The sequence below is a fragment of the Artemia franciscana genome, chromosome 1 (genome assembly GCF_032884065.1).
Source record: "Artemia franciscana chromosome 1, ASM3288406v1, whole genome shotgun sequence".
Taxonomy (NCBI): Eukaryota; Metazoa; Arthropoda; class Branchiopoda; order Anostraca; family Artemiidae; genus Artemia; species Artemia franciscana.
Window position 1 is genome coordinate 12,660,346 of NC_088863.1, and position 16,122 is coordinate 12,676,467.

General features: G+C 35.8%; 1 protein-coding gene across 1 annotated transcript in view; it reads right to left on the reverse strand.

Annotated features, from left to right (window-relative positions):
* Positions 1–1,012: 1,012 nt before the first annotated feature.
* The window catches only part of LOC136031552 (trithorax group protein osa-like), a 110,348-nt gene continuing 95,238 nt past the window's right edge, over positions 1,013–16,122 (reverse strand). The window contains exons 17-20 of the mRNA XM_065711598.1: positions 10,689–10,854; positions 10,133–10,338; positions 7,817–7,939; positions 1,013–3,414 (exon numbers count right to left, since the gene is read on the reverse strand). Coding sequence (XP_065567670.1) covers positions 1,345–3,414; positions 7,817–7,939; positions 10,133–10,338; positions 10,689–10,854 — 2,565 coding nt within the window. The 3' untranslated portion in view covers positions 1,013–1,344. The remainder of the gene's footprint in view (positions 3,415–7,816; positions 7,940–10,132; positions 10,339–10,688; positions 10,855–16,122) is intronic.

Here is a 16,122-nt window from a genome sequence, read left to right on the forward strand (position 1 = left end):
ATGATTCTTATTTTTACACTGATAAAAATGTCGAGTGTCGCCAAACGATAGATGGTATTGGAAGTTTTTGCCGACATTAACGCCAGTTCACACTTGTATGTTACTCATACTCTTTGATTCAACAATTAATAAGTAGCAAATTTGAAATTACTAGTAGTTTAGCTCTTTTTTTTTCAGTTTATTTTAAAGTTTTTAGATTTAGTTAAATTTAGATTTTATTCTTTACAACCTGGCTCCCTTCAAAACAAAACCCTCTACTGCCCTTGACCAGAAGCACTGACGCTTGACCGGGCTATAGAAAAAAAAATCTAAATCCTCAGTTGACAGAACTTCGTAGAACGGCTTCCAAAATTCATGTGAAACATAATAAATAAGAGCGAGAACAATTTTCTGGTCATGTTTTTTTTTTTTTTTTTTTAATAAATTTGGATCGTCAACTTTTTGGCCCACTGTGACATCAATTGTCAATAGACGACTTAAACGTGAATTCATTTAGAATTTATCCGTGAAGTTTTATATTTTATTTTAAACACAATCCTTTTCTTCTGAGATCCTTGGCTGATTTATAGATTCCATCTGACCAAAGCTAGTATCTTCCTTTTTACCATAACTATACAATGCAAAATCTCAAATATATATTTCACCAATCTATCTTTCACCGGTAGTTAATCACATGAAATTATGTAGAAAATCATGGAAGTAACAGAAGAGTTAACAAAATATTGCTAATAAGGCCAAAGTGGGGACGTGAGAAGGGTTTCCCCCTTCACCTAGACTATCAGAAATTATGTAAAAAATCGTATTTATTCGTTTGTTGAAAGTGATGCAGACCATTTCCGTCGTTGCAACACCCCCCCCCCCCAAAAAATTGCTTGAATTACACAGGATTTTAGAAACGTATAAAAGTTTTCCCAAAGATCTGCATCCGACACCCCTTTAACTATATAGTTTCCCAGCTGAGAAAAAAATAAAACTAAATATATGGAGAATAGATAATTATTAGCCACCAATATAATATACTATATACATTTATTCCAAGATTATACAAAGAAAAAATTATGACAAATTCTATACACGGTACAAGACATCACTCCTATTCTAATAGCAAACGTATGGAACTCAATAAAAGACAACAAAAAATTAGTTCATCTTTATAAATACGTCGACAATTTTAAATATCCTAATTCTCAAAATTTAAGACATGCGAATAAGTCTTGCTTTTTTTTCTCAATTAGACAATTTTAAGGATTAATATCCCTATGGTAAACAGAAGAAATCTATTTCGCACTGGTAATCTGAAAGCCAACTAAGAGGTAGTCTTGACTGAAAGCTGGTTGACGCATGTCAGCTGAACTGGCCAGGTTCGTCACGGCCTGACTCGTGGTGTACATTACTGCATATAAACAAAGCCTGTGACAACAGAGAAGCAACACCCTGATCTAAAATTTGAGACATAACAAGATTCACTAATCTCACTTCGTGCCTTGCTAGCAGCGGACGGGCCAGTTCATGTTTAGCTAAATTCATCACAGAAGATGCTGCACGGCGCAGCATATCAAGACTTGTGCCCATTGAATCAGGATTATCCCGAAGAGCATTGATACCATGTTGGCTAGCAATAGTCATTGCATTGTTCTCTGCCTGTTCAATAAACGATAATAACTGTTGAAACGTCCCACTCTGAGAGGCAATTAGCCAAGCTACACCTTCACTAGCAGATGAAAAGTAAAAAATGAGATTAAGAGCTAATTCGCGGCGCACTTGGTCCTCGGATCGACACAGCCACCTACTTAAACGTCCACAAAGCAGTTCAATCCTTTCTAAAGGTGGGGTTGACATAATTATATCTGGATTAAACTCACAAACACATAATTTGCACATGGACTCCAATGCTAATCTTTGAGGACTCAACAAACTACTGGAATTAACACTAATCCAGGGGAATGGATCTTGAGCCTCAGCAGAATTACAAGTTGCCCAATGAAGCAGGCCATCAACTAGAGGTCTTGAGACCTCCTCATCAAATTGATTCAAATCTAAATGTCCAGAAATGTTTGCAAGCATCACTAGAGCTGCTTCTCGGCAGTGCGATAAAACTTCACTCCACCATTCCTCATTTTTACCAAGCGTTGTTGACTGCTCTTGAATTTCATTTTCTTCCTCATAATGTCGTTGAACCCTGGACTTGGGATTGTGCTCATGATTTAAAAGCAAAAGCCTGCCAATTAATTTAAGAATGCCACTGTGATTCGCAAACTCTCGCTCATTTCCAGGCACAAACGTTAGGCTTCTCAAAATATTCAGAATAGTGGCACATCTTTTCCCAAGAGCTTCCTGGCTTTCATTTTGGATATTCAGACAAGGTTCATCACGAGTATGACATTCATCTTCGAGAACTTGCACCTTTCTCTTAAAATGACCTGTTTCATCCCTAATTTTAATTTTACTCCCAACTTCGGTAGTAATCTCAAATTCAGTCTCTAAGATCTCGTGTTTCAGCACCTCTTTTGGTTCTATTTTTATATCCACATCTACACCATTCACAAGGTCGATTTTCTCTGTTGATTTCTCAGGTATCATCAATGTAAGAGTATCAGCTATAGGCTCTTTTTTAATACGGGCCAGTATATCTTCTAAAGACTTACCCTTTTTGACATTGTTTTTTCCTTTTTTCGGGAGTATTTTAACGTCGTCGAGGAGCACATTCTCCTCATGCTCCTGTTTCACCATAACAGCCGGTTCAGATGTTTTCTTTACATCAGCAGTAACTCGAACCAATTTAGAAAAACTTTGTTCATGGTCAACATGCGTCATTACTGTTCTCAGTTCTTCAATGCTAAATGCACTACCATCAAAAATGTCCCAATTACGCTTACGGTTAGATACAAGCAGAGAATTTAGGGGCTTTTCAAATTCTAATGGCTTTGATAAGTGGGGAGTACCATTTAGAATGTGGAATTTATCACCAGACACATCTGCTGGCGTTATTTCACCAAGATCAATGTTTTCAGCAGACCTCTCAGTAACAGGCTTCCACCATTCAGCATCGTTCACTACTTTTTTCTTCTGAAAAGGTTCAAGGTCCTCAAATAGCCCAAAAACTTTGTGCAAATATACTCTTGTATAGTCTAAAAGAATGTCAAGTAAACCTGGCATATTTCCAAGTCCAAAAAAAACTATTGAGTGATCATCATGAAGCAACACATTCAAAACATCAAGTGCCCACGTCGTCTCTGCCAGAAGGCCAGATTTTAACGCCATCATTAACCTCCAACTTTCGACAGGTGCAACGTCTTGTTTTATAAGCTTCCTTTTCTTTGTTACATTAGGCTGGGTAGCTTCAACACTGTCTGATGGAAAAACAATTTCTCGACGTCCCAGTTGTGGTACCATTGGCAGAGCATTGGAAGGACCCTGAAACAAAGAGAAATCACTGTAGTCAAACTTTTTTACCCTAAATATAAAGTTATACACTGATGTCTGTTACGAAGGAAGGAAAAAGTTTTCAAAGTATCTAACAAAACTCGCAATAATAATGCACTTTTTTAACCGGGCAAAAAGTAATGTACTCGTCAGAATTTCAATAGATAAGCTCGATTTTAAACCTCGGCCAGCAGAAAATGACGTGACAACAAAAAACCTTTATTTGTTTATGAAAGAACGTGTATACAGTACATGTACAGCTACAAACAGTACCTTTCATTGTTCAATCAAGAAAAACGTAACGCTGATAAAATAGCCAATAATTGTAGTTTTAAATTTTAGTCACCATACATGACATCATTGATACTGCAACCTAGCAGGAGGGTCGCTCTTTACTAGGTTGCGAGCGAGAGTCTCGAAAGTATTTTTTTTTTAGAAACTGTCAAGTGAAAAATATTTTTAAATAAACGCTGATTCATGAATATTGACAATTATCCATATTACCGAAAAAAAATTCTTTAATTGATTTTATAGTTAGTATAATTCATTAGAACTTTGATAAAGAACCTGGAGCCCATCGAAAATGACATCAAATCACCATAAAAAGCAAAGCACTGTATTCGACTTGGTCAAAAACCCTAAACAGTGACTAAACACTGGTTTGTCCACTTAATTTTTTCTTTCCCAGGGCGATCGTAGCAAATCAGTGGTAACAGGCGAAGACTTAATTGAAAGGAAGTCCAATATATTAGTGCCAAAAGAAAAATCAAAGAATCCAAATATAAAACTTAGAACAAGAAAGTGCCCTTTTTGTAACAATGGAGATTGCACCATAGAAGAGTGCTGTATCTCCAAATATAAAACTTAGAAAAAGAAAGTGCCCTTTTTGTAACAATGGAGATTGCACCATAGAAGAGTGCTGTATCTCCAAATATAAAACTTAGAACAAGAGTGCCCTTTTTGTAACAATGGAGATTGCACCATAGAAGAGTGCTGTATCTCCAAATATAGAACTTAGAACAAGAAAGTGCCCTTTTTGTAACAATGGAGATTGCACCATAGAAGAGTGCTGTATCTCCCCTCTTGCAAAGAAACATTAATTTTAATTCCAAAAAGCCAGGGAAAGAAAGTTCTAATGCAAAAAATCGAGATTTAATAGTCTAAGACTATTAGCTGGATATAGATAAGAAGAAGACATCAGTGCCACCATAGTGACATCAATATTCCCCCTTTTTTGCAAATAAACATCGATTTTAGTCCAAAAATCAGGGATAGAAACTTATAATGGGGCAAATCGAGATTTCACAGTCTATGACCATTAAATGGAGATGATGAAGGAAAAAAAAGACACCAGAGCCACCATAGTGACATCAGCGTTCCCCCCTGTTTTTAAATAAACATCAATTTTAGCCCAAAAAGCCAGGGAAAGAAAGTTCTAATGGGGCAAATCGAGATTTCATAGTCTAAGACCATTTACCCACGAAAAAAAAGAAGTGATTTTCCATGTTCAAAGTTGGCAGCCATAAGTCTCCTGTCAGGGTTTTTCTGGTAGTAGCGATATGGTCTACTTCCGACGCCATTTTCAAGGGGTTTCAGACTATTTTAGGAAATTTCGATAAATTTCCTTTCAAAGTAAATTTGTTTGGGCACAATATTTTATTATTCAAACTGATCAAAATAAAAGTCACCGTTCTTGATTCTGCTAAAAATGGCTTTTTTTTTCACTAGACAGTCATTTTTTAATTATGTTTTTGAGTTTTTGGTTACTATGGAAGGGCCGTTGTCTTTTCTTTACTAGGTCAACCATGATTTAGAATTTAACCTATTGATAATCGAGGACAGTTACATTTTATCATGAGTTGTATAACTGCTATATACAGCTACGATTCTTTCTTTCGTTTCTAAGTGACTTTATATGAATAAGGTTACTGTTGGTCATGAAAATGAAAATGCTAAGATGGACAAAGTATAATGAATAAAACATAATCGGAAGCACAAATCGTAATAGCAAATCCCACCAAAATTAAGAACTATTCTTTACCAGAAAACAACAATGCAAAATAGGGCCCCAATACCAGTGAGTGAAGCTCTGGTATACAGTGAGTAAATACCAGCGAGTGAGTTAAGAACTTTAATACAAGATATTGATAGAAATTAGAATTAAAAATAGTTGGAATTAAAAACAAATATTAGAAATAAAAGCTTGCAGCCCCGTAGTACCTTCTAAGACTGGTTGTAACCGGAATATTTTCCCTTTTCCTAATAAATACATAAAGAACTTTCTATCAAGAAAAGAACGAATTTTAGCTTGAGTTCTAAAACATTTTTATCAAATAATCACCTTTAGAACCCATTTTTGCTTAATGAGCACCGTCACGCAACAAGCAAATAATCAATTCACTAGGTTTCGATAAACACCAATGTACACGCTTTTTTTTTGTCCTGTGGTGGCGCAGTGGGTTTGACCTTAGCTTGGTAATACGGGACCCAAAGATCGAATCATACTGCAGGAATGCACTGCAGGGCCGACGTAGAGACTGAAGCGTCGTTAATCCGATACAATACAATACACCAATGTACACGATTTAATAACTACAATTGCATATTGAATTCGGAAAAATACAAAAGGTAATTACAATAAGCTTATTTAACGCAGTGTAAGTCTAGTTTCCATAATTTTTTATTTAAAACTTAGTCCCTCACCGTAGAGCGGTAGCCAGGACAAAAAACTTCTAAAAGCGCATTAGAAATTTATCTGTGTTTCCTTTTGTTACTTATTTAGAAATCGGACGAACATTTTGGAGGGAGTTAGTGCCCCTAGCCATCACCTCTCTGGAAACGGCCTATTCTCACTGTACTTTTATGTTCTTCCTTGGCAAAACTATTGCTTCCCCACAAACTGGAATTCTTTAACACCAGATGTGAAAAAAGATTTAACAAATCAGTCTTTTTAATTGATCTTCTAAGTTTTAAGTAACTCCCATTTTTTTTACGTTTGAAGAATCAGTAAAGAAGAAAAAAGTTCTTTCTTCTGTGGTTACTTTGGTTACTCAACGACACTATTTAATAAGTAATTGAAATTGATATCCGGATTTAGCAAACATAAACTTTTCTGCTTCATCACCACAGTTGGACGCATCTTTCTTGTAAGTTTTGGTGTACATCTGTGAGAAAATTAAAACAAGAAATAAAAAAAAAGAGATAGAGAGAGAGAGAGGAATTTAAATTGTGTACCAATTGTAAATTTCCTTGTATATACAATCGTAAAGCTATTGCTATTATGACCAGTGAAAGACTATTGAGAGAGACTTACGAATAAAGTCTTTTGTTTTCTGCGGCCTAGTCAAGGGCTTTCCCACCTCTAAGACAATATCATTGAATTTTGGCTAGTTTTTTTTTTTACATCTAAGTTGCAAAAAGTATTTTATTTTCTGAAGTCATATGTTTCTTTTATAATTATATTTCTGAAGTCTTTTATGTCGCGTAAACTAGTCTTTATTCGTTTTAAATTTCATCAATATTTTTAACTTCCATCAGAAATACTTTTCTTTTATGAATAAAACGACGATCGTTGTTTGTACATGCAATTAAATGTGTTTTTTTGGACATCTGCCAACTATCATTAACTCTTCAGTACAGAAAAACTGATCTTCCCTAATAATAAACTTCTCCGTCTGTCATGCATTATACTGATCCTGATGTATTTTTCTGTTAAACCTGTATTTGATTTGATGACATACCATAGACATTATTCATTAATTCAAATTTTCAGAAGCGTTTTTGGTTTTTTCAGCTTCTCATCGAACCCCATGAACAGGCTCAAATTTTTTTACTACGCCAAAGTATGGGTATCAGCTAGGACAATGACCTTTCCCCCCTTCGGTAACAAGAAAACGTTAAAAGATGTATAAAAATAGCAAAATGAAAAACGTTTACATTCAAGTCTTTGTAAACAAAAGCTTCTGGTGGCATACTTCCCTCATCCTCCACCTGTGCAACTTCGAGGTGGGTAATGAGTAACTTATGGGAGTGGGAACTAGCGCTAGTGCCTACAAAAAAAAAATCAAGGTAATCTAGCGTTTGGCGACACTTGGCTTTTTTCAAGAGCAATTAATTCAACCACAGGAGTTAGTATAATTAGGGTAATAATAATAAGATCTCTGTTCCTGACAGAGAAATGATTACAGAGCTTGAAAAATGTCAAGTGTCGCCAAACGCGAGATGTCGCAAGTACTTTCTTTTGTAGACACTAACGCCAGTGTCCACACTAATAAGTTGACCGTACTCCTTGGCTTATGCTCCAAATTCTCAGCTGCCTCAAAATTGAAGAATTTCTTACTTATCACAGTTCTCAAAAATCGAAATTCGCAAAAAAGAAAGAAAAAATAATCACCCTCGGTGCCGATCCCTGTTGGTTAACAGGGAATTGTCCTTTCCCTGATAGCTCTGGACGCATTAGTCTTTGTGGTCCGAGGGCACGAACAGAAGACTGCATAGCCCAGGCTGGAGGTTGACCCTAAAAGAAACAAACCTAAAAATAAGAGCAAAAACCTAAAGATTTTAGATCTAGGAAAACAACTAAAAATTAAAAACTAGAAAAGACCTATATTAAAAAACTAGAAAGGATAAACGCAAAAATCTCAAGTGTCTTACCAATAATCAACATATTTTTGAAAAACGAAGCATTTTTTAATAACCAAATTAAGCTTATTATTCTTCCACAGAGGACTCCTCATACCTCTGAGGTTTGAATAAAAATAAAATACATAGTTGAATTTTTTATTCAATTTTTTTTCAGACCGATTTTCTTTTGGAAAAAAGGTAGGCATTAGAACCACCCAGCGAATTAGAAAAGCGTGTCAGTGCCTAAATGTTGCAGAAACACGGCAAACTGTTGCGGAGCAACACTTTTACTCGTCTGGGTAAAACTTCTATGCCTCACCCCCCATTTTGTCGTCTGTCACAAAATTACTGCGCCCCAGGGTGATATTATGTGCAAGAAGCAGTGATTAAACATACACTGAACACTTTTTAATGGACCTCTCTTATCCACATCGGATAAGGTATTCATATCGGGTCATCTCGTGGAGTGTCTGCTGTGATGTAGTGAGTAATTAATATTGTGCCTGTTATTTTTTTTTCTCCTTCTTCTTTCTTTGATTGATGACCTATGTATTTCATAATTTATAACTTTAGTTGTTTTATCTATGCATAGAGCTTATCTCTCTGCCAGATATTTGTCTATTTAGTATGTTATGTATACATGATTGAAAAAAAAAAATGAACCTGAAATGAACCACAGACCTTGTGTTAGCTCCAAAAACCGGTTTTGCTATATTTCCTGGTTAAATGAATAGTGACCCTTCCACCTTTCTTCTCCTAAAATTGTCGAATGAATCTGAATCTGCAAAAGGCATGCCAAAAACACAAGCTCCTATCTCCTCCATAGTTTGATTTCGACCAGACAGCCTTTCTTAGAGATGATCATACCCGCAGAAGACTAATTTTCTGGACAGTTTTAGTACGTTTGAGTATCCCTTATCCGACTAACCTACTTAATATCCGACTAATCTACATAATATTAAGTCCCCAGACGTAATCCGTAAAAAATAACAACAAAAATTTATCCGGCAGCTTGTCAACCGAAACAGTATAGTAAACTAGGCGAATAACAACATTAATCACGTTTACTGCACAGTACATATTGCTTATTTATAAACCCCTGAAGGCGTTCCATATTTCACAATTACTGTTCCTTTTTGTTCTTTGAATGATATTTCCCAGATTTTTTTCCCTTTTGAAGATTGAATTGTGTGTTTATATATGAAGTCACTTATCCTCAATTTATCCTAAATTTGCCAGGGTTAGCAGGCGTAACCAATCCGAAAACTAACCAAGACCGTTTCAAGTACTAATCCTACTAACTTTTGACGTCATTTACGCCCCGTAAAACGCTAAGAATAAGTAGGCTTGTCAGATAAGTAATCTTGGAATGCTCGAGTACGCTATAAAAGATACACACACTGGATTGCAAAAAGAACAATCTTTAAAGTTAAATAATCTAGACTCACAACTGAAAACCATGTTTTACTATTTCATTTACAAGCAATTAGTAAAATCGACAAAATAATTAAATAAAATCCTAAGATAGAAATATTTTACTCTATTCTCATATAGAATTCAACACCAAAAATTTTGTTTATCCATTATGATAGGGATGTATCGCGCACATCTTATTTCAATTTTAATAAATTATTCCTGGAAGAACTTTCAAAAGTAAATAGTAAAACTTTCCGATCAACTTCATTCCAACATCAAAAACAGCTAGTATCCTATTTGGCTACATGTAAACACAAATCAAACCCCTAATTTCAACAAACATTTCCTAGCTTTTATGGCATGGTAACATTAATTCCAGTGCGGTGGCACTTTATGGAATAATATTGCCACTTTTTCCATCTCTATCACTAAATCCTTGTCTCAGAAAGAATCTCAGAGGAAGATTTCTTTACTGTTACACGATCTCCACAAAGAAAAGAAATTTGGTATTTTTCTTACCATTTTCAAGCTAGAGAATACTAATGACAAAAAAATGGAATTAGTATTACTCCATAGCACAACTACATACACTGCTTCTCACATTCCTCTACAGCTCACATAAAAGGATGAGTCTCAAACAATTTTATTTAAAAGCACAAGACGAATTTACCTGTTGGTTTGAAACTGCCGAAACTGTTGGTCTCGGCTGAAACTGTTGCTCCCAAGGAGGTCCTGGTGGTCCTTGATTTGCTGGCCTTTGATGAGCTGCCCAATGTGGTGGACCTTGTGGGGGCTGGCTTGGTAAACTTTGTCCACCTTGAGGAAATTGAGGGGCGGATCCAGATGCAGGCTGCCCCTGTAAGCTAGGACGCCAACCTGAAAAAAGGAAAAATTCTTTCAATCTCGTTATGTTATGCTCTTTTTTGCGTATAATTATCAGAAAATGGATAAAAAGAAAAAATTAGAATAAGTAACAAGCACAAATAAATGCTAACTTTTGTAATTTTTAAAAAATGATTTTTTTTTTTTTTTAAATTTTCCTTTGTGATAGTACAGATATACACACATAGAGGGGGAAAGGGGGAGCGAGAGAGAGAGAGAGAGAGAGAGAGAGAGAGAGAGAGAGAGAGAGAGAGAGAGAGAGAGAGAGAGAGAGAGAGAGAGAGAGGAGAGAGAGAGAGAGAGAGAGAGAGAGAGAGAGAGAGAGAGAGAATGATATTTCTTACCCATACTCTGAGGTCTTGGCTGTTGATTGAACTGCTGAAAAGGTTGCTGTGGCACAGGCGATGGCTGAATTCCTCCCGGCCCAGGTGGAACTATTGATTGCATCGGAGCAAGAGGTGGTCGTGGCTGTTGCGACACAGGCTTAGGACTGCCAGCATGTGGGTATCCCTAATAAGAGAAAATTACAATAAAAAAAATCGAACATTAGAAAGTAACCAAACACCGAAAATAACGCTTGAAATACTTCTTGAAAGCAGACATCGAAGGAACCAATATTTTATAGTTGATTTTCATCTACCTAACTTTGTATCAAGAGCGTCTTATCGCCTGCTGTATTAACGCTTTCAGTTTAATCAATTTGAAACAATCATGGAAATTTTGCTTCTAATTGGTGACCAAAATTAGCTCATGCTGCGATAAAAAACACACCACAACTTCTTTGGTATAGGTTTTAGAAAGTGATGGTCAAGGTCCATCAAATAATTGTTGGAACTCAAATTAATAGAAAAAATTACGAAAAAAGAATAACTGCTTCCAAAATTGATACTACGCAAGCGTTGCTTCAATGAGGGCGTGACTTTATAGTATAGTATATTTGACACACCAAAAACAGCAGGGCAATGGGCAGATTTAATTTATCATAAAACCCATATAATGTTAAAGGAAGGCAAGTTTCTCGTTATTAAGCATAAAACAGACCTAAACAATTGAAAAAAGAACAGTTCCCACAACAAGATTTTTAAATTAATGGAAAAAAGCAAAGTTTAACTGACTGAATGAAAAATGAGTATTGGGCCCACAAATAAATGACAAGTTGACCATGAAAGATAGGTTGGTTTCCTATACATACGACTGCTTGTAAATAACAATAAAAAAAACTGTATTTCTCATTCTTTTGCATGTCGTATATTTCTAAAAAAATAATTCACACTTAGGAAACAAGAATGCTTCGTTTTTATACGATAGAAAATATCATGAAGTGCTTAATTTTCCGACTGTACAAAATTCTTATATTATTTTTGTGTTTCCAGTGAAATTCCAGCTTTTTATAATTCTGACAAAGATAAGGAAATTATGTGTATGGTTCTCTCTTCCCTGTTATCTGTGGTATATTACTTTTCTCGATTACCCCTATCTTTATTTTTATTAACTTTTTTAATCTTTATAAATTCGATTGTTCATTCTGTTTTGATATGTGGTAACAAGGCCAGGGTTTGACCTCCTCCCCCCTGAAATGTTCGACTCGTAAAAACGTAACAAAAAACTAATATAAACACATTTTTGAGCGCATTTAAGTTTTTTTTTGTACACCCCCCTGAAAAAATCCTTTTGTAGACTCCCCCCCCCCTGAAAAAAATTTGGTAATGCATTCTTTAGCCTTTTTTCAGTTTTCATTTGGACTTGCAGTAAGACAATTTCTCAAATAAATATTTTTCTTAACTAGTGTGATTACCTAAGTGACCAGCCACGTCAGGCTAGATCCTGGTGGTCTATTCAGGGACGTAACCGGTATGTTGCTTAGCGACGAGTCATCATTTCGGAGGCAAAGTTCGAGCACCCGGAGGCTAAACTTTATACAAAAAGGTATGCAAGATTTTAAATTAGTTTTTTTTTTTATTAAAATTTAATTTAATTTATGGGGACCCAAAATAGCCAAAACAAATTAAACAAGATTTGGAAATTAAAGATATTCCTTAGAAATATTATAAGAATTCCCTACTTGGCTGCAGCTACCGCTACCGCTGCAACCATGATTGTACGAGAAGAAATGACAAATTAGGGCAATGAGAGTTGTTTTCCACACCCCCTAAATAAATTACATTAGTAAACCCTTCTCTTGGTCACATCACCAGCCTTATAACTTATGACTTACACAACGTTCCGAATTTCTTATGAAATCAGTATTGGTGACAAATATTTATCTTAATTAATCTTATACAATACATACAAAAAATAACCTCACTGGGTCATATCGAGATATAAAATATGTCCAACATAGTAAAAAAGTTACATCTTGTACGGATTACTTATAGGGATTAAATATGGAGACTTAATATTAAGTGGATTAGTCGGATAAGGGATACTCGAACGCACTATAACTATCCCGATAATTCTTTTCTGAGGGGGGGGGATAGACGGGGAAATACTGCATTACTGTCGTCATGACATCGTTTAGAAAGACTGTCTCGTCCAAACCAATCTATGAAGAAGATAGAAGCTTGTGTTCTTAGTGTGCCTTTCGCAGATTCAGACTCATTCGAAAGAAATGTTTATATACGGGGGGGGGGGGCATAAACATATGCTCCTTATATACTTATCTTTTGTAAATATATTTTGCAGTTTGTTGACTCGGACTGCTGGAGTTTATAGGTTGGAGTTTGCTTCTTGAGAAGACTGTTTGTCAATAGGAGAAAGATAAAATTAATGTTTTATATGGGGGAACATATAAATTGTTTTTGGGGGAGACAGACAAAAAGAACTGTTTACAGGGGGGAAGCATAAACGTATGCTCCCGCTATGCTCCTGTTCTGTACACATATTTTGGTGGGATTGAATTCTTGAATGAAATCAGGGCCATATAAAAGAATTTTGATCGGAGGGGAGGGGATTCCCCTTCCCCCTTACAGAACAAGGTTTACAAAAACAAGAGCTAAGAGCTCATATGGCACTTGTGACGAGACAAGAAGAGCTAAGAGCCAAGAGATCACATGGTATGAGCTCTAACAAAATTCTATGAATCAATAGATGATTTAAAAGGAAAATAAGAGGCTTAATGCCAGTCGGACTTAAAATAAGAGCTTTGAGACACGATATCCTTCTAAATATCAAATTTCATTGAGATCCCATCACCCGTTCGTAAGTTAAAAATACCTCATTTTTTCTAATTTTTCAGAATTAACCCCCCCCCAACTACCCCAAAGAGAGCGGATCCGTTCCGATTACGTCAATCATGTATCTAGGACTTGTGCTTATTTTTCCCACCAAGTTTCATCCCGATCCCTCCACTCTAAGTGTTTTCCAAGATTTTAGGTTTCCCCCTCCCAACTCCCCCCAACCAATGTCACCAGATCCGGTCGGTATTTAAAATAAGAGCTCTGAGACACGATATCCTTCTAAATATCAAATTTCATTGAGATCCCATCACCCGTTCGTAAGTTAAAAATACCTCATTTTTCTAATTTTTCATAATTAACCCCCCCTCCCCCAAAGAGAGCGGATCCGTCCCGGTTATGTCAATCATGTATCTAAGACTTGTGCTTATTTTTCCCACCAAGTTTCATCCCGATCCCTCCACTCTAAGTTTTCCAAGATTTTAGGTTTCCCCCTCCCAACTCCCACCACCAATGTCACCAGATCCGGTCGGGATTTAAAATAACAACTCTGAGACACGATATCCTTCCAAGCATTAAATTTCATTGAGATTCATCTGATCAACTGTTCGTAAGCTAAAAATACTTCAATTTTTCAATTTTTTTCGAATTAACGGGCCCCCCACTCCCCCCCAGATGGTCAAACCGGGAAAACGACTATTTCTAATTTAATCTGGTCCGATCCCTGATACGCCTGCCAAATTTCATCGTCCTAGCTTACCTGGAAGTGCCTAAAGTAGCAAAACCGGGACCGACAGACCGACAGAGTTTGCGATTGCTATATGTCACTTGGTTAGTACCAAGTGCCATGAAAACCTTACAGAACACAAACGAAATTTGTCTAAATGTAATTTTATTACGTTTTAAAAGTCGCCATATTTTCTTTTGGGGGGGGGAGAGGAGGGGGTTCAAATTGGGTACACCCCCACCCCGGTCACAACCCAACTCGAAGCATATAAAAAAAAATTCTATCTTTCTTCACTTGCTGTGGTTGCCTATTCCTATCCAGATTCTTGGAAAATTGCTTAATACTTTTATTTTTATTTTTATGTACTCGCTCTAGCTACCAAAATGTTTTGTTAATAAGGATATATTCTACTGTTCTAATTACGGAAAAAAGAAAGATTTTGTTTAGCGTAACAGATAGCATCGAGATCTTCACAAACGATTAAAGATACATTAATCTTTTCTAGCATCTTCCAATAAAACTCCGCAAAAAGAACTACTACCAAACAATACCAAACTTAAAGGAAACTTAAAGAGTCTTAACTTAACAGAAAAACTTAGACTTTGAGACTAACTTAAAGAGATAAACTACGAAACACTTATGCAATTTAAAGAAAAACTTAACGCAACAGAAAGCACCAAGACACTCGGCAATTAAAAAGGGCTGGACGGACACAATTTTTTTCTAGCATTGAGAGGGCATACACGTACGAGCGCTAAGCAAGGCTTTTTCACAGATAAGTAGGCACAATTATTTTACATTGTTAAAGCATGGACCAAAGAATATGGACAACCTGTACGCCATCTAGCACTTGGCGTTTCTTGGCATTTTTTTCAAGCTTCGTAATTGTTAAAAATTACACCAGACACTTAAAAAGTACACCAGACACTTATTACTAAGCTAATTTCGCCAATTCCAAAAACCAAACTAATTTTCTCTAATTATAAAACTGAAAAAAGGTCAAGAAACGCCAAATGCTAACTGGAGTTGATTTTTTTTTTTTTTTTTTTTTTTTTTTTTTTTTTTTTTTTTTTTTTTTTTTTTTTTTGTCAACAGTATCGCCAGTTTCCACTATTGGGCTACCCGAACTTTTTGGTTAGGACTCTAATAGAGGAAAATTAATTTGGAAAAGTCATCAAGTGGCATATTAAGCAGGATTAGTAAGTCAATAGTAAGTATTTTCAAAAGTACCGATGGACATTATGCTATTTATAGGGTTTAAACTCAAGCGTAAAGATTTTTCAAATTAAGCATCTATCTAGGAAGAATTCCTAGCTCAAAAGTTGACGCATAATATATGACCTAACATCTACAATATCATGTTTTATTGAGTCAAACTCACAATCTAAATATGCCAGTGTAAAAAACACTCAAAAAGAGTTATCTAGAAAGCATTCCCAGCTCGAACTCTGACGTAAAATACCCAATGTAGCATTAATAGTACCACGTTTCATTGAGTCAATCTCTTAAGTTTGAATGTGTCCTCGTAAAGATTTATCAAAATCAGCGTTAATCTTGGAAAGATTCGTAGTTCGAAAGGTGACGTACAAAAGATGGCATACTGACAATATTAGATTCATTTATTCAAAATCCCAAGTTTAAACAAGGTGCGTCACCGCAAGGGCAGCTCAAAATGAGCATTAATCATGGAAAAATTCTTACTTCAAAACCTGACGTACAATAGATGACCTAACATTGACAATGTCACATTTTTTTTTAGTTAAACTATTAAGCTTAAATGCGACCGTTATCACAACGAAAGCTCGAACTAAGCGTTAATCTCGGAAAAATTTTTAGTTCGAAAGCTGACGTACAATAGATGACGTGACATTGAACATA